The 26,992-nt window shown below is 36.7% G+C and overlaps 1 protein-coding gene across 15 annotated transcripts in view; it reads left to right on the forward strand.

Annotated features, from left to right (window-relative positions):
• LOC103316186 (endophilin-A) overlaps positions 1-26,992 on the forward strand; it is a 541,748-nt gene that overhangs the window by 415,946 nt on the left and 98,810 nt on the right. For all 15 annotated transcript variants that reach the window (XM_031925198.1, XM_032601554.1, XM_032601552.1 and 12 more), the window contains one exon: positions 4,017-4,114. In XM_031925198.1, the coding sequence (XP_031781058.1) occupies positions 4,017-4,114 (98 nt within the window). The remainder of the gene's footprint in view (positions 1-4,016; positions 4,115-26,992) is intronic.

The raw sequence follows: 26,992 nt of genomic DNA on the forward strand, positions 1-26,992 counted from the left end.
GAGTTCATAAGTAATTAATTTTTGTATTTACAATTCTAATTCTACCCTGTTGGACAATTCTGTGCTCTGAACCTAGTTTTTATTTACGAATACTATAACTCCGTCATTCCTATTAATCCTACTATCGTTGTAGTAAGACTCATATTTATAGTTACTTCCGATCAATTCAAAAAATTATGATTTACCTGTTCAAAGTTTTCATAAAGAACAATAGCAGATGGCTTGACGATAAGACTTTCAAAACATATTTTCATTTTGTCAAAATTGACATTCATACTTCTTACACTTATGTGCATAATTGTATCATTTTTGTTAATAATCGCCTTGTTTAAATTGCCAATACCACTGTATATTTTTTCTTTCTGCATTGAATTCTTTTGTATTATATCTAGATAATCAAAAGTAACCATTTTATTAATTTAAGATTTACTGCTTCTTAATCTTGTACTTTTCGCCTGAGTAGCTTGTTATTGTAGTGTTTGAGCTATCTTCAATTGTTAAAGTTGTTGCTGCATTAATCTTTTCTTGTTTGCACCAAACACGTGAATAAAGAACTTTATTCGCGCAAAATGTAAAAATAGTACATTACGATACGTGTGACAAATGATTCTTTTTTACACGGCGCAGTGTAAGCGCCGGTGTGATATAAAATAGTATATTGTGTACCAAGAGCGTAAAGTGGGCTTTTTTAGGCCGAGTGTGGATTTTGCAGTACGACTCAAGGCGAGTTAGCCCGAGCCGAAGGCGAGGGCGTTTACGAACCGCAGACGAGTACTGCAAAATCCACGAGGCCAAAAAGCCCACTTAGCCCTTGGTGCATACCATATTTTATGTAACGCGCGGACGTATTTTCGCGTTTTTTCGTACGTGTTAAGAGGGACTGATGTGACTATTTTTTGACACGGCAACCGTGCTCTTGTCTTGTTCAAACATTATATAAAATAAATAAATAATGCAAATTTATCAAAATCAACTTTTTTTTTAAATTACAGAAAAAAAATTTTTGCGGGCAATAAAGGCTATTATTGCCCGCAAACAGCGGGCAATACAGACCATTATTGCCCGCTGTTTGAATATGCGGGCAATAAAGGTTTTATTGCCCGCTAAAATAACTTTTTTGCCCGCCGGTCAAAAAAAGAGTCATTTTAGTCCCTATTAATAGGTACGAAAAACGCGAAAATCGTTCGCGTGTTACATAATAAAATTTTATATCACAGACTGCTAAAATCCGCAAGTCTCGCCTATTCGTGACTTAACAGCGGATTTTAGCCACACTGGGCTATAAATTTTTTTTTTTTTAATTTCGAAAATTTTAATATGTTAAAAAGTAAAAAAATTATGAAAAAATGTTAAAGTTTGTAAATAATTAAAAATTTTAAATATTTTGAATGTTTAAATGTATATTTTCATTATAATGCCGATGGCTGAAAAGGCCCCACTTTTCAAGAAATAAAGTGGCTACATAGTTTAGTCGTGAATAAAGCACTTTATGCAACACGGGGCTAAACTAGATCATTCCCTCGGGTGATTACTGCCCTCGCTTCACTCGCGCAGTAAACCCACCCGCGGGAATAATCTACGACTTGAGTCCCTTGTTGCATAATGTACTGTAACGGTTTAACTTTCCCCAAGAGACTGGATAGTCAGTCGGTTCCAGGATCAGGATAGGGGAAAGGAGCAAAAAAGAGTCTGTTTTTATATTCTCAACAATAACAAAATATATTTCTTAATTAAATAATAGCAATTTAGAATCAGTTGTTAAATCCTGGCTGAAACAGAAATCAATTATGCGTCTTGTTAAAAATACTTCGCCTTTGCAAATAGAACGCGGTTGACAATTTACAAGAATATATACGCGATTTCATTACAAGAATGATTCGGTGTTCGCGGCTGCGGTGTATCGGTTCGGTGGCGGTATGACGGGTCGGTGGCGGATTTTGAGGTTAGGAATTCATTCGGTACGGTGGAGTCGTGAGCGCACGGCTTCACAAATCTTTGTCGCTCGTCTCATTCCTCTCTTTATCCTGTGAGCACACAAAGATAAAGCGAGTCGTGAGATGTCGGCGTAAGGCTGGCTTTGGAGGTTAGGAATTAACCTTTGTTTCACCAGGACGTGAGCGCACGACCGGACGAATCGCCGGCGGAACTATTGTTACTCCCTCAACCTTGTGAGCTCACAGTGGCAGAGGGAGGCAGTAATATGTTGGAATGAAGGTTAGAATTTTACGGTGGCACCGGGTGTCACCCACGTGTGTTCACGAAGACGAGGCTCGGTGTCGTTCGGATGTTCCGGGTTGCCTCGTGTGCTCACGATGGCAATTCGGAGTTTTGGGTTTCAGAGTTTCGGGTTTCGGTTCGTCTACAAAATCGTCACGTGGGCTCACGAGACGATCTCGTCGGCGTAGGTCTATCTCTCGCTGTTCCTTGTAGTAACGTGTGCGCACGATACTACCCGGAGTGGAACTCGACTAGAACTGCCCGTTGCGCCGCGCGATCCGCCTTATAAAGGCGCGCGGCGCAGAAGTATATAGGTGCGTTCACGGCGCACCGTGTGCGCCGCTCGCGCCGCCTGGCGCGTCGCCGCTGAGCCACTCGCTGGCTGCCGCGCTCCGCGCTCGTGCGGACTCGCCTTGCGGATGTTGCACGCGCACGCTCAATCCGCGTCGTGCAACAAAATTCGCCTTTTGTTCGTTGCGCGCGCACGCGCTCGCTGCGTATGCCGCGACTATTGCGGCTGCCCTCACACGTATTTACATGTGCAAGACTCGTGTCTCGTCACAGTACTACTTTGCACATAAATAGCAGCCGACTGACTAGTTTTGTCCCCAAATCCAGCTGACTGACCATTACAACTTTTATTTATATGCAATTTACAAGTTTTCTAACAATTTTCGGCCTAGTAAATTCATTTTATTACATCGGCAGGCACGCCACTTCTCATAGCGGAACTGAGTCACCTGATCTCGGTTTCGCTTAAGTGGCCACAGTATGTTTGTGTACACAACCATTGTAATGAACTATTAAAAAATTAACCTTAGTAAATTGAAACAGTTTTTTAGGCGCTGGCTCTTGAACTATTTTAAGAATAAAAAATTAAAGAAAAAAAATTGTTCCATCGTTGCGTTTAAACGCAATCGTATTTTTTGCGGGAACTTTGCAGGTTCATCAAGTATAACCTAAAAATTAACTGATTAGATTTTGGAGCTGCTTGCTAAATTAAAAAGTTTTTTTTTTCAATTTCTTTTTAAACATTAAAAATTGAAAAAAAAATGTTATTGTCCATTATTGTTAGTTGTGTGAAAAATATAAACTATGCGTGGTTATATTCTATGCCCGATAAAAAGCGCTTGACTAATGTAAATAGAGCGTATAAAATTTTAACATTAAGAAAACAATATATTAGTTTTTAATTAATAAGTGGTAACTATGCATATATTTATACTTCGTAACTGATATGTTTTGTTGTATAATAACAATTAAATTTTTGTATTTTCTAGAAAATGCAAATTAAATTCAGGGCAAGTTGTGTCGTTATTTTAGGAGCATGGACGTCACCAACAATGCTATCAAGTGTGTTCTCAGAAACTTTGAATCTTTTTATTCAATAAAAATGATTCTTTCAATCATCATATCTTTTGGAGAAAGCATACTGCTAATGAAGTTGGCAGCAGCTTTTCTGTATATAATCATATCTTTTCAAAGTGCCATTAAATATACATATAATAACACTTGATATAAACAGTCGTTATTTTCCTGAATGACTGAGTTTGGCGTCTGGCATACATGCTCTACTCGACTAACCGAGATAACGTTCACCTGTCGCCCATGTTCATAATTTAATGACTAATTTTATATTAATAGTGCACTTATCACGTAAAAAATACTTTTTTTAATAACTAACTAAATAAAACAGATATTTGAATTCAAGTGTTATTTAGAAGATAAAACTTGTATTGCTAATTTTTATAAACAAAATGAATTATTCTACATGAATTCATTAAAATGTTCAATTATAGAAAAGAAGAAGCGGCAAATCGACCAAAATTAGAATTTGTTCCAAAAACCTTAGCTGACTTACACGTAGATGCATTACCTGCGTCGGATGGAATGAACGGTAAGCATTTCATTTTATAATTTTTATATGATTAAAATAAATTTCCATTTATCAAGTGCTCATAATTTTTAAAATAAAGTTGAGATCTACTGTACTATGAAGTAGCTTTTTATGTTACTTATTTGTTAAATGAAGAATGTAAACTCTATCGAATGTATCAGGTTTTATACTGAAATTCATTGATGGATTTGTTACGGACGGAAAGGAGGCAAGTTGGAAAGCAAAAAAGAGCAGACGAGGTCGGGCTTGAACCCAGGGACCCAAGATTAGCAATTGAGAGCTCTAACCACAGAGCTAACGTCAACGATGAATTCGGACGTTATGCATCGTAGTACGGCTCGGCGGACTCTTATCGCTGACTCCTCTCGACGCTCGCGTTGCAGACGTGTGCGTCTGTAACACATTATAAAGAAACTGATCTTGTGACGTTGCAAACGTTGCAGACAAGTTGATATAAGGAATCTCGAACCCCGAAGGAACCTCGAGTGAGCAGACGAAACAAGCGAGTCGGATTGTTGTTCTCGGTGCTAGTCTGTCCTTAAGTGCAAGGAACGGGCTAGCTAACCGTTAACGTTGGCGCGAGAACGATCATCGTCACCGTGCGCGCTGATTGGTCCTCCGCACGTCACAAGCAAATCAGCGAGCACTGATGCATGGCTATTTATCCGCGGGAACTAGAGGAAAAGCGAGAGAGAGAGAGAGAGAGAGAGAGAGAGAGAGAGAGAGAGAGAGAGAGAGAGAGAGAGAGAGAGAGATTTTAGATTGAGATTGGAATTATTTTTCTGTACATTATGTTGTACATTTACTAAATATATTGAAAGGTAAGAAACATTGAAGGTGAATTGTGGATTAAGGTGAATATAGAGGGGGTGAGGGTATTTTTTAGCTTCAAGTTTGAATTGGGTAAGTGATGTTGTGTTACGAATCTGTGGGAGTAGAGAGTTCCGTAAGTGAGGCGCTTATATGGAATGAATTCCTCGGCGTCTTAGTACCGAAGGACTGAATGTCCAGAGGTATCAAATCACTCCTTACTGGGCGGAGTGATATGATAGGGTTGCTGTATTAAACATTTTCCTGAGAAAACAGGCTGTAAAGTACTTTCTTTGTCCAGCAATGCAACTCTAGCTTGTAAAGGGTGATGTGCTTAGCCCGTCTCATACCCTGGATGTAACGTATTACAGTATTAATTAGTCTTTGTAGTTTAGTGTCAAGGTCTTTAGTCAGGTCGGATCACAGTGTTGAAACATACTTAGAAAAATTCTGTCAAAGAAAGATAACGCTACTTAACGCGCACTCTTCTATCAGTTTAAAATCTATTTATATTATGAAATCAATAGCGACTTAATTATGTTAAATGAAATACTGCAAAATTATGCAGTATTCACCATGACTATAACCTTCTGAATATACTTATCCATATTTTAAAATAATTTAACAATCCCCTATTATATTAAAGAGAAACCCATTTTGGCGTTCTCCGGTTCTCCGGTTCTCCAGTTCTCCGGTTCTTCTGTTCCCCAGTTTTCCGAGTTCATAATCCCCTATTATATTAAAGAGAAGCCACTTTTGGTGTTCCCCGGTTCTCCTGTTCTTCAGTTTTCCGAGTTCATAATTGACAATCATCGACTTATGGGTAACGATTTTAGACCCGTCTCACAGATCGCCGAAGTAGAAAGCTCCCCTCCAATGAAACCCATAAAGTCAATGTAGTTTTTATCTACAACAAGGTTGTAGATACAAATTTTAAATAAGAAATAATATACACAAAACGCTAAATAATTTTCAACTCCAATTAGAATAATTTTGCAAACTGCGTTAATCGTATGTATAAGTAGCAAGAAAATTTTTAAATGACTATTGTTTGCACAGCCTTTCCAACGTTTAGTCGGCTATGACACTACAATGCGGCTTGGATCATCCTGTAAATGAAAAACCATATTAAAATAATACAGATAAATTATGGTTCAAAAATTTACTGAAATTACCGATTCAAAGGTTCAGAAAAGACTGAGCAACAAATCGATATCTTGGGTTATTATTCACATTTTAAAAATGTAAAAAACTTTCCGCTATATCTATATGTGTGATTTACTCATCTTACCGCTTCCTAAGCTCAGAGAAGAATGAGCACTAAAACCAATTTTTTACGCTATTTATACATATTGTCGCGCATGCGCAGACGTCATTGATAAACAACAAGAAAGTATTTATATATGTACAACCTGCGCAGCCTTCCGAACGTTACCGCGCCACTTGATAAATATTGTGAAAATTGGTTTTAGTGCTCAGTCTGCTCTGACCTTTGGAAGCAGTGAGATTGGCAAAACATACAAATTTTATTCAATAAAATTTTTCAAAATTTTCTATTATAGTTTTTCACTGGAAATATTTTAGTATCAGAAGCAGACTAAACATTTGGAAGGCTGCAAAGATTTTACTTGTATAAATACTTTCCTGTTGTTTATCAATGATGTCTGCACACCAAAAACGACAGAGCGCACTACCTAGACCTTGTTATCGGCCACCCTGCACCCTTAGACACCACGTTCAAAAGATTTCTACACCTAGACACCAAAAACCATGGTGCGAACTACCTGGACGTCGTCATCGGCTACCCTGTATACCTAGACACCGCTCTCGTATGATTTATTTACCTAGACACCAAAAACCATAGAGCGCGCCACCTAGACGTCGTCATCGGCCACCCTGTACACCTAGACACCGTACTTGATTGCTTTTTATACCAAGACACCGAAAACTACCTGAACCTTATTATTGGCTACCCTGGCTATCTAGTAACTGCTCCAGGACGCAGAGTATGCACCAGCATATCGTGATATATTATTTATATTTTCTTGAGAACGCAATTCCCATCTGTATATAACTGTGCGGCCAACTTCACGGTCCTAACACTTCTTTCGGCTAACTTAACGCTCCTAACACATTTCGGGTTGAAGAAGAAAAACGTGATTTTAGCATTTGTGGAATATACACTCACATATTATAAAAATAAGCAGTCTTTTCACTAATATTTTCGTTGGAAATCATAGTTTAGCTCAGAAAACATTCTAATAAGCCAAAAACCCTTACCAACAGGAATGATATGTATTTTTTCTTTGTATAATGAAAAATCCGAACACCAATATAGAATTAAATAGTGTCATTGGCACCAAAGCTTCGTCTGCTTCTCAAACTCGCCTTCGTGGCGCTACCGCGCCACTTGATATTAGAATTATACAAAACAATTGTAGTTTGAAAATCTTGATACTATTTTAAGAATTAAAGATGTACTAGCGAAAAACGCTCGCTTCCCTCGCGATTCACATAGTAATTAAAATGATATTCAATCATTCGATGTGTCATCATTAAATATACTTATATTAGATGTATCTTTGATGATAATTAATTTTTGTAGAAATGTTTAAAATTGTTCAATTAGATTGTCAGATTAAAAAACTTCAATGAATCAAACAGCACGATTTCAAAAACGTTGCACAAGAATCAAGTGGCGCGGCAGCGCCACGAAGGCGAGTTCGAGCAGCAGACGAAGCCGCGGCGCCCGCGCTACTATTTACTTCTATGTTGGGGTTCGCCATTTTTCATTACAAAGAAATAAATGCGTTTCTTTGTTGTCTCTAATATATTTTGACTTATATCATGTTTTATTATGCCAAACTATGATTTTCAACAAAAATATTGATAAAAACAGCTACCTTTGATATAATACGCGAGTGTATCATTCACAAAATGCTTAGATCAAATCAAAAATGTTAGGAATGTTAAGTTAGCCGCAACAAGTGTTAGGACCGTGAAGTTGGCCGCGCAGCTATGTAGAGATGGGTATTGCTTTTTTATCGGATTTCCGCATGCTCGATCACAAATAGATTTTAGTATCTAGGTGTATAAATAATTCGAAGGTGGTGTCTAGGTGTACGGGGTGGCCGATGACGAGGTCTAGGTGGTGCTCTACGTAATTTCTTATGTCTAGGTAAATACATCACTCGAGGGCGGTGTCTAGGTGTACAGGGTGGCTGATGACGAGGTCTAGGTGGTGCGCTCCGTGGATTTTGGTATCGAGGTGTAGAAATCATTCGAGGGTAATGTATCAGAACTATCAGTGATTTCATTTCATAGTGATAAAAATGTTACAAAAAAGCCATGGTCGAAAGGTACTAAAGATGCTTGTATTTTATTTTTTGGAGAAATATAAAATACTCAAAAAAAATTACTAATAAGGACTATAATCTTTTAAAAAAATTAACTTTTAAAAAAGTAAAAGGATAGGCGAGTTTGATATATTCTGCAACGAAATAACAGATACAAAAGAACTGAGATCAATCAACCAAAGTCAAGTTTATTATATTTAATCATAATGAAGCAACAACATTTTTTTTATCAATAAAGGGCTTACTTAACTTAAAGTTAAGTGTTTCGTGAGCGGTCTTCTGCCGCTTTCGCTGATTTGTGTTATTCAGTTATCGTATTGCCGAAGCGCTGTGAGGACTCGCCTCACAGTGACGACCGTTAAACAATATCGTTTGTTAACGCGTCAGTACTTTTAACACTGTAGCCTTCATTTCTTTTCCGTAGTTTAAACACTTGTAAATACACTCTATCTTTCAATAAATATCAAGGCCTTTTCTTACGGCATATTAATTCAAGTTAACGGTTGAGAGTGTTTTTGTTTATTGCCAACTAGTCCTTCGAGATCCACAAGTCTCTAACATCAGTTCGAGAGACTATAAATATTGGTAGCAGAGCATGCAGTATCGTGGCATTAAGTGTATTGTGTACGGAGAGGTTTTTTGCATAGTGAAGGCGTGTTAAAGTACTTCGGCAGCCGTTCGACTATTCGAAGTCGCAACGGTCGGAGAGCGTCCAGAATCTTCCTGGAACTCGCTCTCGCAGTTGGCCGCATGGGGCCTAGCTGCCTGTTGTTGTTGTAACAATTTAGACGTTTAGACGGTTAGAAGTATTTATTTGTTTAGAGGTTAGACGTATTAGAAGTTTAGAGGATTAGAGGTTAGAGGTTTAGAGGCTAGAGGTCAACGGTCAAGATTTGAACTTCGAAGGACGCCAAGAGTTCGCCATTTGGGGCACAACGAGGGGAAATAAGAAGAAGACGGCCATATTGGTACCGCATTCCCGCCAACTTCGGACGACGCGACCAGTACGCAAAGTTATCACGGGAGTCGACGGCACCGGCGTAAACGAGGTTTGAATTTCATTCTCGCTCTTTCTCTCTCGCTTGCTCTGTCTCGCTCTCGCTCACTTGGCGTCGTTAGGCCACGTTGAGGCAGCGGCAGAGCGGTGTTCGCTTTTAGTCTCGCTCTCTCTCTCTCTCTCTCTCTCTCTCTCTCTCTCTCTCTCTCTCTCTCTCTCTCTCTCTCTCTCTCTCTCTCTCTCTCTCTCTCTCTCTTTCTCTCTCTCTCTCTCTCTCTCTCTGTCTCTCGTTCGTTCAACGGCCGGCGCAAGCTCGCTCGCTTGACGCGTCGCTCGTTGCTCGGCTCGCCCTCCGGACGAGACGGACATTTTCGCTGTCATGCGTCGTTAGGCCGCGGGGGCCGCACCACACAGCGCATTTCTTCGCGCATTGGCGTCTCAAAGGCCATATTGAATAGTGTCCGTGTGTATGCAGACCTTCGGCGGCACTTAAGCATGCCTTTTATTTTTTTGACTCGCTCTCTACTCGTAGTTCGATCGCTGCTAGAATTTCTGAATCAAGCATTATTCGTATTTGATCGAGTTGGCACTTTGTAACAATGGCTGATGCGGCTGCAGAATTAGTTCAGCAGAAGCGCATAAGCGGGTTCTTGCTGAATTTCAAACGTAAATCTGCTCGCACGCTGCCGCACATGCGCACGCGTTTGAGCTTGTTAGTCGTATTGGTCCGAGTACACTCCAAGGGATCTGGTCCTGCAAGCGAATAGGTCGGCTTTCAAAGGCGAGGCGTACTTCGAGAACGACGAGTATCTCGAGGTTGAGTCGAGTTATGTGGAGAGTAAAGCGGATGTGCTTCAATCAATTGAAGATTTAGAAATTGCCGCGAGGCCACCGGTAACCGCTGCAAGCGCGCAAAATAATCAGGTCGTACATGCACCACCTGTTCCGGGTCCGTCGGAGTTCGCGAACATGCCGAAATGTCAAATCCCGAAATTTTCCGGAAAAGCCGAGGAATGGGAGACCTTCAAGGATCAGTTTTCTTCGATGGTGAAAAACAAGGCCAACTTACCGGATGCTATCAAGATGCAATATTTAGTAGACTCAGTGGAAGGGCCTACAGCACTCAGAGTAAAGGGTCTTCCGTTGACGGGAGCTAGTTTTGAGTTGGCTTGGCAAAAATTGATGCGCAGGTACGATAACCCTACGAGGCGCATGCATACGTATATGGAATTGCTGATAGATATGAAACCGGTTAAGCGGAAATCTTTGGGAGAGTTGATCGAGTTACTCGATAAGGCGGAAGCCGCGCTTAAAACCTTCAAGGATGTAGGTTGCCCGTGCGAACATTGGGACAGTTGTCTTATCCATATGGTCGAGCGCAAGTTGGATAATGAGACGCGAGAAGGGTGGCGTATTTCGCAAGAGTCGGTGGTAGGTTTTTCGACATTTTCAGCTCTCACAAATTTTCTCGAAACTCGTGCGTCCTCGCTTGATCAGGATGCAGATAGTGATGCGGAGACGCCTACCAAACAATCTAGTCAGAATGGTAATGGTTCGAATCGTTCGTCTCGGCGTGAGTCAGTCTCAGTCAACGCAACTAGCACGTCGTTTGCTAAAGGCAATCGCAATGCCTCTGTAAAATGCAGCTTATGTAGGGGTCCTCATCAGCTTCAAGCGTGTCCAAGGTTCAATGGTATGTCGACTTCCGCTCGTTTTGAACATTGTAAAAAGGAGAGATTGTGTCTCAATTGTTTGAGATCTGGACATTTTTTGGCTGATTACACCTCTCAGAATCGTTGCTCCAATTGTAAGGGCAGACACCACACGAAGATTCACTCGGATCGACGACAAGGAGGAGAGGCTGCGGATTCTTCAAATTCAACAGGTTAGAACGGCTCTTCTAGCGCGCCTGGCAAGTCAAGTATGCTGGAGGTATCAGCAAGTACAACAGTGGTGGGTAGGACCCGGTTGATGGCCACAGCCAAGGTCTTACTTCAATACGTAGATGGTAATTCGATGTACGCTAGATGCTTGATTGATCCGTGTGCAGAGGTCTCTTTTGTCACGCAAAGAGTTGTGCAATGTTTGTCCGCAAAGATTAAGCCTATTTCTGTGTCTGTGGTTGGTGTCGGTGCAGGTCCTTCTGCGGTGTCAAAGAGTGAAGTTTTTCTTCAATTAAAGTCCAGGTTGAACACAGAATTTTGTTTGGAGTTCTGATAGAGCTCAGAGCGCTCAGGCCTGTCATGTGGAAGTAGAGCCATCAATTTCGACGTTAATAGAGAGGTTTTGGGAAATAGAGGAGATTTCCACCTCTAAAGTTTTGTCCGAGGAGGATCAATATTGCGAAGATTATTTCGCAGATACTGAGCTCTGAATCCACTGATTCGGTGGCGCTTACGCCTGGTCACTTTCTTGTGAACGCTCCTCTCAATGTATTACCCGAGCCCTTTGAAGAAGTGAATCTAAAATCTCGCACTTGCAGGTGAAAGCTACTCTCGGTTATGAGAAACCATTTCTGGGAGCGATGGCGACTGGAGGTATTGCATCATTTACAGCAGAGAAACAAGTGGCTGACTCCTGGACGACAGTTGGTCGTGGGCGACTTGGTGCTTCTGAAGGGCGAGCTCTGTCTCCATCCAAGTGGCCACTGGGTCGAATTACAGCGGTACATCCAGGGAAAGATGGTCTAGTTCGAGTAGTTACCATCCGTACTGACAATTCCGAGTTCCAGCGTCCAGTTGTGAAGGTCATCTTTCTGCCCTCAGACGAGAGTGCGCAGAGGGCAGTCTCCAGCCTTCAACCTGAGTCCAGTCAAGACTGAAGAGTTTCCCAGTGTCATGTGATTTTTTTAGGAATGCTCCAAGCAATTCATAAGCTTTGCCAGAGGCTTTAAATATAAATTTTAATAATTTTAGCACAAATTTATGAATATCTTAATTTTTGCCAAAGATACAGGGTCTCTGCAATTCAGGAACTTTGGCACTATAAAAAGGTATCTCCACGAATTTTTTGGTGGTCGTATTCCGGATCAAACTCTTACTTTCACCAATATTAGGGTTTAAATGGCTTATAAGATAGGTATTATATATATATATATATATATATATATATATACAGGGTGACCCAATTTAAACGGGCACCGCTCATAACTCGTCAGGGACAGCCACAATCGAAAAAATGGTAGAGACCAAAGTTGTAGGATATCGAAGGGGCAACCCGATGGTGACCTTGGATTTGACCTTGAACGCGTTTTTCAAGGTCATTTGAAGGTCAACTTTGGATTTTTAAATAGGAACCCCATTCTTTTATTGCGGGAATGGAAAGAGCGGTAAATTTTACGTTCAGAATAGTATGTTCGGTTGCGGCACTGAAGGTCATCTCAATGTCCTGCAGCCAGAATGAAACCCCGCCTACGTAATTCCTCTAGCAACGCCAAATTAAAAAAAAGTGGTAGAGACCAAAGTTGTTGTATAGGGGGGGGGGGAGAATTGTGACCTCGAATTTGAGCCAGTCCTACAAGGTCATTTCAGGGTCAAATTATTTTTTTTCAAACAGCACCCACTTTTTCGACTCCGGATCCTGAAAGCGTGTAAAATGTTGCACTTTAAACGAAGTAGTAAATTTAAAATAGAAGAAAAGATTTTAATCATTTAGCGTACCATTTCCTGCGTTTTGTCATCATTATAAAACTTGATGTCCAGGACCCACGACGAGGACGTAGCAGGGTGGATTTTCAGGTCCCATTTTGATCCGGCCGATGAAGGCAAGACGTGAAGACACCGGCCGATTAAGGCAAGAATCATAGCCCGGCCGATGAAGGCAAGACGTGAAGACACCGGCCGATTAAGGCAAGAATCATAGCCCGGCCGATGAAGGCAAGACGTGAAGACACCGGCCGATTAAGGCAAGAATCATAGCCCGGCCGATGAAGGCAAGAAGTGAAGACACCGGCAGATGAAGGCAAGACCATGAAAAAATCACTTTATAAATAGAGTTTAAGCTTTACCTAATTAAGTGTTCAAAAATCCCTCCATGATGTCTAATACATAGTTGAATTCTTCGCTCAAAGCTTCCAACAGTCGACAGAAGCACATGCCTTGGTATGCCTCTGCAAGTATTAATGATTCTTTGCATTTGATTTAAAAAATCTTGAACATCTAAACTTCTATGCGCAGGTGCACCATCATGTTGAAGCCACATACGCATTCTGGTTTGTATATTAACATCTTCTAACAGATTTGGTAATTCATTTGTCAGAAAATGGAGGTATCTATCTCTGTTAACATTACCGTCAAAAAAGTAAGGTCCAATTAGATAGCCATTAACAATACCACACCATACTACAAGACTCCATTGATGTTGGTGATCGACTGCACGGGTCCAATGAGGATTTTCAATGGACCAATAGTGGGAATTGTGTCGGTTTAGTTGACCTGTATTATGGAAAGTGGCTTCATCGGAAAACATGACGTACCTGAAAAAATGTGGTTCGTTTTGCAATCTTTCCTGTGCCCATTGGCAAAATCGTAACCTTCTTTCAAAATCACGTTCTGTTAGCTCTTGGGTCAAAGTAATATGATATGGATGGTAACGATGGAGTCTTGTTATTCTTCTAACTGTTTCTCTCGGGATGCCAGATCGTACTTCTATTTGTCGAATTGAAATATGAGGATCTAAATAAATCATAGCAAGCACCACCAATACTCGTGGATCATTTCGCTCGATAGTCATTACTCTATGACGTTGTCGTGATATTTGAGGTCCTCGCCTCTCTCGCTGTTCAATTCTCTGGATCGTACTTCGAGATGGATGATGATTTCTGTTTGGGAAACGCTTCCGATATAATTGTGCTGCTGCATTATAATTTCTTCGACACTCTCCCAAAATCAATAAAATATCAACAATTTCGCTTCGACTATAGTCCGGCATATTTACTTAGATTATAAATATTACAAAAATAAAAAAAATGACTCAAATCACATATTTTCAATTCTTAAATTAGTATTTGAAGTCGATAAATATCTAAATAAATTTAAAAATTCTACTGCATTACTAGAACTTAGACTGTTTTCTGCAAAAAATAATAAATAAAAAACTACTTAAACAATTATTTAATTGCAAATAGTAATTATTAATTTTTTATTATAAAATAATTTATTGATTAGGAAGCTTTTATGAAATAGATAATAAATAAATATTTTGTAATTCCAAAAGTGTTAAAAGTAAATTTTAATAAATAACTTATAAAATAGTTAAAATTGTATTTTAGTAAAAGATTTATTTTAACTTATTAAATTTTATGAAGTGAAATCAAACTTATACATACATTTAAAATATGGGTAATTAATCGGAATATTTAGCTCTTAAACAATATTTTCTAGAATAATCGCTATGACTTGAAATTATATCAAACATTTTTTAATTTTAAGTAAATTGATTCTTCAAGAAATACCTTCATTACGTATTGCAGAACTTTTTTTATACAAGACATTAATACAAAAATTTTAATAGAAAATGTATATTCGTATTATTTTTAATATTAAATGAAATGATGTAAAAAGTACAATCTTCATTTGTTAACAATAATAAATATTCTGTTACGTTAGATAAAAATTTTTTTACATTAACATAACTTTAGATGCAATATTTTATATTAATATGTATGTTATTAATTAATTATTATCGTGTTAAATACAATATTTTACAGCTTACATATTGTACAAGTTTAAATAATGAACATACATTTTTTAGTGTTGTTGGTTGTTTATTATTACTTATCTAATAGAAAAGTGCAAAAAATTTAAGTACCTACCAATTTCTGCTGCAAAAATATTTCTAATAGAATTAAAATATTTATACAGTGGAATTATCACTAAATAATTATATTAACTGTTGCCAGTAATTGTATGTATAATCTGTGTGACGACATGGTATGTATTACAAACTTTATAATTCTGCTTATACATATGTATTTTCAACATGCGTGTTTACATGTATGTGTGTATAGCATATGTATACAAACATACGTATGTATGTATATCTATGTATACTTAAAACAATAATAATTTATGAATAAATTAAATGGAAAAACAACAACGTTATTTAAAAAAACATAATGCAATTTATTTCTGATTCAAATAATAAATGTGTGTAAAATAAATATAAAAACTTTTTTACTTTATACTTCGATGTTTTACTTTTTCTTTTTCTGTATCGATGGCTTTTTATTGTAAAATTCTATTCATATTTTGGCATTACGGTTTATCAATTTATGATTTTTTAAAAATAAAACATTTAATATTTTTTTTACGTTTTTATCAAACTTTGACGTTTTTCTACAATACTTCGATGTTTTACTTAATCTTTTTCTGTATCGATGATTGGCTTGTTAATAAAAATTTTCGTTAATATTTTTGGCGGAAGGCCGAGTGTGAGACTCTTTCGACAATTTTCGGAGGCTATTTTTATTTTTGCAAATCGAAAGTTCGGGCGGCAGGTACGGCGCGGGGCCGGGGCGCCTGCTTGAAAATCATTCGTGAGTTAAGCGTCGTAGGGGAAGGTTCGACGGAGTCGCGGTGGCAAGACTGAGCGCGGGACTTATTTTAAAAGGCTTATTTCGGGAGCCATTTTTATTTTTCGCACATCAGGAGTTCGGGTAGGTAGGTGGCGACCACCTAGAGGAGTCATTCGCAAGTTAACCGTCGGAAGGGATCATTCGGGGAATAGCGAGACTTATGTTTGGACGCTAGCGAGGGCTCATTTGCGTCTTGGCCGCTGGACAGAGAACATCTAAGAAGGGATTTCATCTCGGATACAAAGTAAAAGTAAAGTTTGAAAAAAAATAATTTGACCTTGAAATGACCTTGTAGGACTGGCTCAAATTCAAGGTCACAATTCTCCCCCCCCCCCTATACAACAACTTTGGTCTCTACCACTTTTTTTTAATTTGGCGTTGCTAGAGGAATTACGTAGGCGGGGTTTCATTCTGGCTGCAGGACATTGAGATGACCTTCAGTGCCGCAACCGAACATACTATTCTGAACGTAAAATTTACCGCTCTTTCCATTCCCGCAATAAAAGAATGGGGTTCCTATTTAAAAATCCAAAGTTGACCTTCAAATGACCTTGAAAAACGCGTTCAAGGTCAAATCCAAGGTCACCATCGGGTTGCCCCTTCGATATCCTACAACTTTGGTCTCTACCATTTTTTCGATTGTGGCTGTCCCTGACGAGTTATGAGCGGTGCCCGTTTAAATTGGGTCACCCTGTATATATATATATATATATATACGCGCGCGCGCGTGTGTGTGTGTGTGTGTGTGTGTGACTTTAAGGGTATTTGAGTGCAGGTGTAGTAGATTGTGCAAAAATGAAACTTAAACTTCTAACTATGCTATGCTGTAATTCATGAATGAATCACGTTCCTAGTGTATTTATGTGTAATGTGTGCAGTGTACCCGATGCGTCCCGTGTATTTAGATTTTGTAAACGTGAATTCTCCGCTGCCGACTATGAGGCAATCGGGGTCCGCCTTTCGGAGGTGAACTGGGAGACTGTCCTCAGTTCACTGTCTAATGATCCTGACGCAACTGTTGATAAATTCAATGTCATTATAAATGATGTCATGGCACAACACGTTCCAATCTCTAGACAGTCCCTCAGTTCATACCCAAAATGGTATGACTCTGACCTCATCGATGCGATTCGTAAAAAGAAAATAGCGCACATTACGTGGAAATCGTCTAAATGTAAGCAAGATGAAATCCAATTCAAAAGACTGAGAGCCGTCTGTCTCAGAATGTCTAGGTCTAAGTATCGTGATTACATCTCGTCTCTCGAGTCGGGCTTAAAGCGCAATTTCCGACCGTTTTGGTCTTTTGTGAAATAAGCAAATAAACATTAAAAGAATAATTTTGAAGAGTACAACCATCTTATTTTTTATATAAGATGAAAATCCGCTTTGCGTTTAAATGATTCTTCTATATACTTAGAAGGAATTTACTTGATTTTTTTATATTTATGATTCTGCTCTTTTTTTGCACAAGATGATTTGGATTAGTTTTAGAGCATTCAGATTAGATGTAAGAGAATCGTGAAATACAAAGCCGATTTTTACCTTGAAGTTATAGTGAGATTGATTCTTCTTGGAATAAGTAATGATTTTTGTCAGTGTGCTGATTTTTAACACTTGACATTTTTAAAACTGATTTCATCACATTTATTAGCGTATATTGATAAAAATACAGAAAAACTTTTGTAAGCTATAAACATTAGACAATTTTTTTAAGGATTGCATAACTTTTTAGAAGAGAAATCATAACTATAAGGTATCATAATTCATACTCATTACATCCGAATGAAAACGAAGACCCGAAATATGGCCAATTGTATATTATTGGCAATGAAATTATATAGAGCAAATAACTATAAAATTGATAAACCCGATTCAAACATATTAGAATTTTTATGTACTTTTTTGTCTTTAAACAATCCTTATGCAAAAGCATATAAAATGATGTATGGACTAGAAAATATTAATGCTCATAATAATAATATAACACGTTCTGAAATAGTAATGTTATTAACGCGTGATAATGATACAAAGAATAAATCATATCTCGCAACATGTACTGAAGTTGCTGTTGTATATATAGCAAATTCTGGCGAACCTCCGTTTGACAGTGATATACGTATTTATCCAAAAACTGAAAAACCACAACAAATAAATATTCTCAGTAAACATCTTGACCCAATGACATATCCTTAGATATTTCCTTTTGATCATCCAGGATGGCAACCTTATATAAAATGTAAAAAAAAAAAGAATATAAAAATAATAATATATCTACATTAGTTTTATTCATATAGATTAAGCATACGTGGTGATTTTAATCCTTATTTGAATTTGTAAAATTTATCACAACAATTCATTGTTGTTGTTTGGACAAAGATCAAAGGATGTCGATTATATTACTTACGTACTCACTAAGCACAATTAAAAACTGAAATGTATAAAGGATTAATGGATTACGTTTCCAATCGAGCAAATATTGATAATTCTCGAATTGGAAAAATGGTAATATTACTATCATCTTATATAGGTAATCCTAAATCAATAGAACGAAATTATTTAGATTTAATGACTTAACTACAAGTTGACGGAAAACCAGATATTTTTATAACAATGGCATGTAATCCAAATTGGAAGGAAATTCAAGAGAATTTATTACCGTATGAAAGCACAATAGATCGCCCTGATTCAATCTCAAGAGTCTTCCATGAAAAAGTTAAAATTTTAAACACCGAACTACTAAAAAATAATATTTTTAGTAAAGTTAAAAGTTATGTTTACGTAATAGAATTTCAAAAAAGAGGATTACCACCTATTCATATGTTATTATGGTTGCAATATACCAATGATAAATTTGGAGATATTGATCAAATTGATTCTATCATAAGTGCTGAAATACAAAATGAAAATGAATATCCAAGATTATACAATATAGTAAAAAATAATATGATACTTGGTCCCTGTGGATCACAAAATAAAAATTGTGTTTGTATGAATGAAGATAAAACATGTTGCACTAAAAATGTTCCTAAACCTTATGACGGTAGCTCGGCCGTCATTATTATTTTAAATTGTTTGTTGTTTATGTTAGTATTCACCGATTCCGTCGGCTGTGCAGAAGGCACTAAATTCTACCGACTATAATCTATCCGCGCACGGACGTAAAGACGTATGAACACACGGCGGTAACAGTAGTACTCAGGACGTGGATTCAAAAGGAGGAAATGTCAATGACACTCGCGGATTATTGTAAAACTTAGATTAACTGTTTATTGGTGCTTGGCTTACACAAGCGCGCCAGACGGGCGCATGCCAGCTACCAGCATGTAGTCGAGGTGAGAGAGAGAGGAGGCTTAAAGTCGCCCGAGTAAGCGAGAGTTGATAAGAACTAGTACTTACAGATGTACGTGGCCGGTACGGCCGTTCTAACCCACGCGAAGATGGTCTCGGATGGATTGTCCTCGGTTCGGTTGACCTCGCAACCCTCGCACACAATAATCGCAATCGCAGAGTGTCTATTCGCGAAAAGGAGCGGTGCGAAGACAGACTCGGAATGGCTCGCTAGCGCGAGCACAGATTTACCTATGCCCTCTGACACACTGTTGTCAACTCTTGACAGCAGTGTGCGAGCAGGTGGCAACATTGTACGTTGCTGAATTTAAATCTCGATGCTTATTCTCTCTCTGTCTCTCTTACTCTCTCACATGCTGCGCCTTTAGTAGCTGTAACAACAGAAGTATTATACCGAATGTTGATTCTATCCCGGAGAGACGTCGTAACGTGCGTTAATTGCACTGGCAACCGTTACAACCTTATGTCAATCAACCCCATTATAATCCTGATGGTTACCCTTCTTACCGACGAAGAAAAAAAAATAAAATAACGTTTTCAAAACATAGGATTGCAGATAATAGTTTTGTCGTACCGTATAATTATATTTATTATTACTATTAGAATGTCATATTAAAGGAGAAATATGTAGTACGATTAAAGTTATAAAATATTTGTTTAAATAGAGCTCTTGTGAAATTTGCAAATGAACATAATCCAGGTAATGAAGACAATGTAAACGAAAATAACGATACATATAAATATGATTAAATATCACAACCACCAGATATGCATGTGCACCTGAAGCTATATATGAAGCTGTTCATGAAGAAGATAAACAATATGTTTAATATCAAAAATGTCCATTGACATCTTGGTTTAAATTAAATAAAGAAGATAAAAATGCAACGCAATATTTATATCACAAAATTCCGTACCATTATATTTTTGATGATAGAAACAAAAAAATGGAATAAAAGAAAAAAATGTATAATGATGATAAAAACAAAAAAAAATGGAATAAAAGAAAAAAATGTATAAAACCTCTCATTAGTAGAATATATTTTGTAAATCGAAATAAGCGTGAAGCATTTTTCCTACGACTTTTATTATTACATGTACGTGGTGCAAAATCATTTGCGGATATACGTACTGTAGATGGAATTATTTATGATAAATATGGAAATTCTTATATATCAAGAGGTATTATTAGTACTGATGAAGAATGGAATAAATAGAAGCTGCAGTATTCAAGTTTCCAAAATCCATGTGTGAATTATTTGCATACATTCTTGTATTTCAAAAACCTATTAGTTCGTTAGAATTATACGATAAATATAAATGTCACTTTATGGACCCGAAATTACCAAAAATTCAAGCAGAAAAAAGAGCTTTGAAAAACATAGAAAGTATTTTATTATTACATGGGTTGAGATTAAATGATGTCCATATATTTAGTATTGAAAATAATTACGATAATGACGAATATAATAACGAATTACAATTATGTAAAGATGGTGAACATTTAGAAACGTTAATTAATTCTTTGTCTACCGAAAAAAAACCGCTGCCAATTCATTGGCACGTTCCTTCAACTAAATTTATAGGTCCAATAAATAAAATGTTGTAATATATCTGCTTGCTAATGTATAAGGCGGTTTTTGATACATAATTTAATATAAATTTTGGATGGTTCATTGTCCAAAAGTTTGCAGACCCCTATGTTTTTTTATTATCGAATATGAACACTGTAATCATTTTTTTTTCACAGAAATTCACGCATGTTTACATGTGTTCCTAACCAATCTAACCATCAAAACAACAGGCTATTCATTAGATAGGTCGCTTGCGCAATTTTCGAGAAAACGATTTTTACATTTTAGCTCTTTAGTTGAAAACCGCTTGACGAAATCATTTAAAATTTCAGCAGCAGATAGCTTTTTTATGGTGAATCACCAAATAAAATTTCAAGCATTTGACTACATTGTTTTAGAGGTATAAGAAATTAAAAAATTGAAACCTTGATATCTTACGAACCATAGGGGTTTGAAAGCTGTGCAATGAACTCAACCAAAACACATAAAATATCTACTTTTTCCCGAAATCTCAAGTGCAATAAGGCCTTTTTGCGTCCGTAATCGAGGCACAAAAAAACTCATTTTTTTCAGTTTTCGATTTATTACTAGAAAAATAAGTTGTCAAATCACTTAAAATTTTAATGAAATATAGCTTGACACGTGACCCATCGAAATGATTTTTTTCGTGAGGTTATGATGTTTAGTTTCAGAGATATGAATTTTTTTTAATTAATCACTGTTTTCATTTTATTTTCCTAACAAAGCGGTCGATTCCGAGGACCAAACGAAAAAAAATAGATAATTTTATTAAAAAAATATAGTTGAGAAAATAAATAACTATTTTTCCCGAATTCAGAATCCAAAAATATATATGCATATCAAATTTTATTGATATTGACGGAGTAGTTTCAGAAATATTACGGTATACACACCCACATTCATACGGACATTTTCTAAAAACACTTGATTTGAACTTCTAACACACCAAAAGGTATTTTCTAGAAGTTTTGAAGGAACTTAAAATTTTACTATTACAAAGCTTCCTCTAGAAGGAAGCAAAAATTTATGATCTTATTATTAATGCTACAATTAACAGTATAGGAAATAAATACTATTTTATCGATGGTCTCGGTGGAAGCGCTAAAAGTTATTTACATAACGTGATGCTTAAACATTCAATTTCAATGAATGTTCCGTTCATTACAATGGCCTGGACTGGTATTGCTGCTAATTTATTAATTAATGGAGAAACTGTCTATAGTATTTTTAAATTACCATTAAATATTAATGAACAAACAAGTGTAATATTTGTCCTAATTCAAAATATGGTGAACATATTAAAAATGTAAAAATTATAATTTGGGATGAATTATCAATGGTTTAAAAACTGCTTTTGAAGCAATTGATAAATTTTTCGTGATATATGTAAAAATGGCCTTTGTGAAATGCTCACTTTCTTTCGCATTTTAATATATTAAAAACAAGTAAGGTTAGTTATTATAAGCAAATCACTCGATACCCTTCCCACGAGAATGCAGCGTATAGTAAAATACGCTCTCGATAGCACAAAGTATAACACTATACTTGGTATTGGAATACTATCAAATGATCATTAAACAGACCCTAAATACGGAACCGATAGTAATTGACACATTCAATAATTATTGAAATAGATAAGAACAAGGAACGACAACGTAAGGCGAAGTAAGAATAAAAACAAAATTAAATTCGAATGTTTACAAGTAAAATCAGTTAAGAAATCAATAATAATATTAGACTTACGTAAGACAATAATGATAAATTAGAGCAAACACATAATAATGTAAAGACACACCGACATTCACGCACATCTTATGACTCTACGGCAGGAGACTAACAATAAGCAGAACACACCGATAATAAAACCGAGCCGCTACAAAATATAACGAATACAGATGAGAATGCAGATGAGAAAAAGTAAATCAGAGGCTAGCTAACAGCAGAGAGCACAATGGGACTCGATGTACTAGAGGAGAGGATTTTTACTCTGGTTTTCTGATTGGCCCTTCCTGCAACGTCACATGCATTAAACGCTCCAAATCAGGCAAGAAGCTGCATCTAGGCCACCTAATTGGCCAAACACCCACCCCGCCGAGGAGACGAAAATTGGAGATGGCCTCTGCTACGAGAGCATAAAAGAGTCCAGCAAAACGTCCTCACGTCCTCAGTCTTCTTCAAAATTCATCGCCACGCCAAGCTCTGCCCGAGCCCGGTCCAGTATAACATCTTGGAACTTTGAATATTTTAGATAGTTCGGGAACTTAGAATATATTTTCTCGTTTAAAACAATCGTGCAACACTTATAAAATTTTCCACTTTATCGAACTAGCATACTTACGTTGTTGTTCGTCATTCTTGACAAACCGAAATAATTAACAAAACGTTAGATAGTTGCAAGCGAGCGTTATTTTCAAGTTGTTTAAAATTGAATAAAATAAGAAAAAACGAAATCGCGAGTGTATTTTGTACTTGGAAACTACTGACTCCTTGCGAACTCGTCCACCCTCGCATTCACTTCGCTTCGGAAGCTGAGCCAAAGCTGCTAAGAGGACGTGCTGGACGCAGAGCGGATCAGCAGCAGAAAATATAGAAAGATAGGTGACACATTACTAAACAGGCTGCACGCCTCTATTGCGCATCACTTCTCTCTTCCTCTCTTTTTCTTTGCGTTTCATAAAAAGTTAACCACACCACTCGATAGCGTAGCGAAATATTAGTCCGCGATACAACCATAACGATAGGAGTGACGTCTTATTCCACCAACTGTCAAGAGAGAATTAAATTAAATTATTCACCTTAGGGTGGGATTCCAATTAAAATTATACAAGGGCGTTAGTAGTTTCAAAAAACTTTCCGGCGGCTACTGGAGGCTGTTCTTTCTTAAATCGCAAAGTTAGTCAGGCACCGAGGGCGTTAAGACTCTGCGTTCAAAGCTTTGTCGTCCTCCGTGCTTATAAAGCAAACCAACCCGTAGAGTTACTGTCCGGTGACAACTTTCAATATTTTAGGACATAACACCTTCCTTTTGCAGGGAAAGTTATTGTAACATCTGGTGACTTTAGACAAACCCTGCCTATGGTACGGCATAGAAACCGAACAAGTGTCTTCAAGTGAGTGACAATCTTTAAGTGAGAATCTACGATTACGAAATCCAGATAATAAATTTAAAAATTGGTTACTTGCCATAGGTGAAAACAAAAATATGACTAAATATGAATTAGAAAATAATATAAATGAAATACCAAAACAATTTATTTGTGAAAGTGATTTAATGACAACATTTTTGGACATAAAAATGATCCTAATGATTCAACATTAAAAAATAAAGTGATATTGTCACCGTTAAATTCTAATGTACTAAAAATAAATGAAAGTATAGTTGAAAGAATAGATGGAGACCACTATATATACTATAGTGATGATCGAATCCAAAGTGACGCAGATGACAAATTGATAAACACGATACCTACAGAATTTTTGAATTCATTAACATCTAATGGATTGCCACCACATAAATTAATATTAAAAAAAGGTGCAATAATAAGTTGCTCAAGAAATTTAGACATTGACGGTAGTCATCGTAATGGTACAAGATTGATAATTAAAGATATGAAACAATATGTTCTTAGAGCAGAAATTATTACTGGAAAATATTCCGATAAACAAGTATTATTGCCTCGTATAGATTTAGCTCCATCACCAGATGAAATACCATTTGGTATGGTTAGAAGGCAATTTCCAATAAGACTTAGCTTTGCTATGACAGTAAATAAATCTCAAGGCCAATCTTTTGACAAAGTTGGTTTATATTTATCCACTCTAGTATTTAGTCACGGTCAGTTATATGTTGCATTATCAAGAACAAGATCAAAAGAGAAATTAAAAATTTTTAAATGATGAATCTGCATACAAAAATAATAAAAATATTACAAATAACGAAAGTAAAAAACAAAAATTAAACGACGAAATGAAAAATTACACAAAAAACAGTCTATTCTTAAATATTCAGAAATTAATTATATTAATTATAAAACATTACTAAAATATAAAGTATCTTTTGATTGATTGAGTAATCGCTACTAATACGACAATACTAAAGTATAAATTATATGTTGATTTGCTGAGAACTCTTTACTATTAGTACATTACTGAAATCTGCGTCATCTCCACTAATAGTACATTACTCAAATTTAAATTCTATATTGATTGGCTGAGTAATCGCCATAAATAATACATTATCAAAAATTAATTTTATATTGATTGGCTAAGTATTCGCCATTAATTATATATAACTAAAATATAAATTATGTATTAGTTAGTTATTATATCCATTAATAGAACATTACTAATATAAAAATTATTGTCAATATGGCGCCGCGCCGAGATAAGTCTCCTGATAAGTGTTGCGGTAATTTTGCATGTTGCAAACAAAAACCAGCAACAACAGCAGTTTGTGTAATTTGTGATGAGGCACATCATTTTAGCTGTCTTAGGCAAAAGAACGAAAACTATAAGTTTATTGGAAATAACCTCATAGTTTGCTCGGAACACAGCGAGTGAAATATAACCTCAAAAATTGAAGAGGTACCTCTGAGTGAGTCAGCAGCAATTTTGATAGCCCAGATCAAATTAAAAAAATCAGAAGAGGTGAGGAGTGACCTTCTGGCTGAGACTAGTAACAGGACTCAAGACCAGCTAGAAAATGAATCCATTGAAGAAAGTGATCTTGAACTGCTGAAAACCGAGAACATGCTGTTGAAAAGATTAGTGAGTGAACAGACAGAGAAAAATGACCTCTTGAAAGAAAAGTTGCAAAATAGCCGTAGCAAAACGGATAGCAATTTCCTTGCGTACTCAGATGTTATAAAGTACCCAAGACTAACCTAAAAAAAAGTTCCTAAAATATCTGTAAGGAAAAACAGTGATAGCAGTATTGATGCCATGAAGACTGTTATTGAATGCCTCACAGCTGAAAAAAATATCCAAACAAAAAACATGTATGTCAAAAAAAAAACGAAGAAGTCATTATAAGCTGTCTTAATGATAATAGTGCGGAATTGACAGAGACAGTGCTAAAAGAAAAGTTGGTGGACCAATGTGATATCATGAAGAATGAACTAAAAAACCCGAAGATCGAGATAGTAGGTATTAATAATCACACAAACATGGAAATCACGGATATTGAGAAGGACATTAATGAAAGGAACTTCAGTCATTTTGATAAATGAGGCCAAGCTATACACATGTACAAGAATAATCATACCAGCTTGAGTACGGTCATAATGGAAGTTCCAGCTGAAATCTACAAGCATCTACGAGAAAGTAATAACAAAATTTTTGTTGGATATCAACAATGTAAAGCCTATGATTTGGTCAACATCTGTCCTTGTTTCAAGTGCGATAGATTTGGACACAATGCCAAGAAATGTCAAAATGAGATTCTATGTTTGAAATGCTCAGGAAAGCATAATACTTGTGACTGTGATAAAGATGTTGCAAGGTGCATAAACTGTAACTATAGCAATGCAAAATTCAACTCAAAGTTAGACACAAAGCATCACACCTTGACCTGAAGCTTTGCAGCATTCTAAAAAAGAAAATTGATAGATATATTGACTCTATCGATTATCCGATAAAACCTACGTTACCGGCAACGGAACTGATCTACTACAACTTGGAATTAGCAAATAGGCGTAATGTACCTACAAATGGTAATAACGTCGTAGCTAATGAACAACAAGAAAATGGAACACTACGTAACAAAACAAGGCAAGAAACAGAACTCAACCGAAGACCTCTCACAAAGCGGGATTAACAAATTCCACCAAACCATCTGAAGCCGCATTCCTCTGCATCGACACCGAGCAACAAGATTGAAAAAAACAGGATTAAAAATAGGTAAAAATGGATAGTTTTGATTATTTAGATAGGTTTAAAAATGATTCGGTGCAAAAAGAAAAGACATGCGGAAATATTGAAAATTTTAATAAATCTATAAACAATAAAAAAGACTATATCATGCATATTAACATTCGAAGTATGACAGAAAATTTTGATAAACGCAAAATCTTAATAGAACGTCTAACTATTAAACCAGCGATCGTGATATGTTCTGAAGCTTTTGAACAAATTAATTATAAAATGTATCAACTGAATGGTCCTAATTACGAATATAAAACGTAGTATAACGAAAGTAGG

Source organism: Nasonia vitripennis, assembly GCF_009193385.2.
Source record: "Nasonia vitripennis strain AsymCx chromosome 2 unlocalized genomic scaffold, Nvit_psr_1.1 chr2_random0007, whole genome shotgun sequence".
Taxonomy (NCBI): Eukaryota; Metazoa; Arthropoda; class Insecta; order Hymenoptera; family Pteromalidae; genus Nasonia; species Nasonia vitripennis.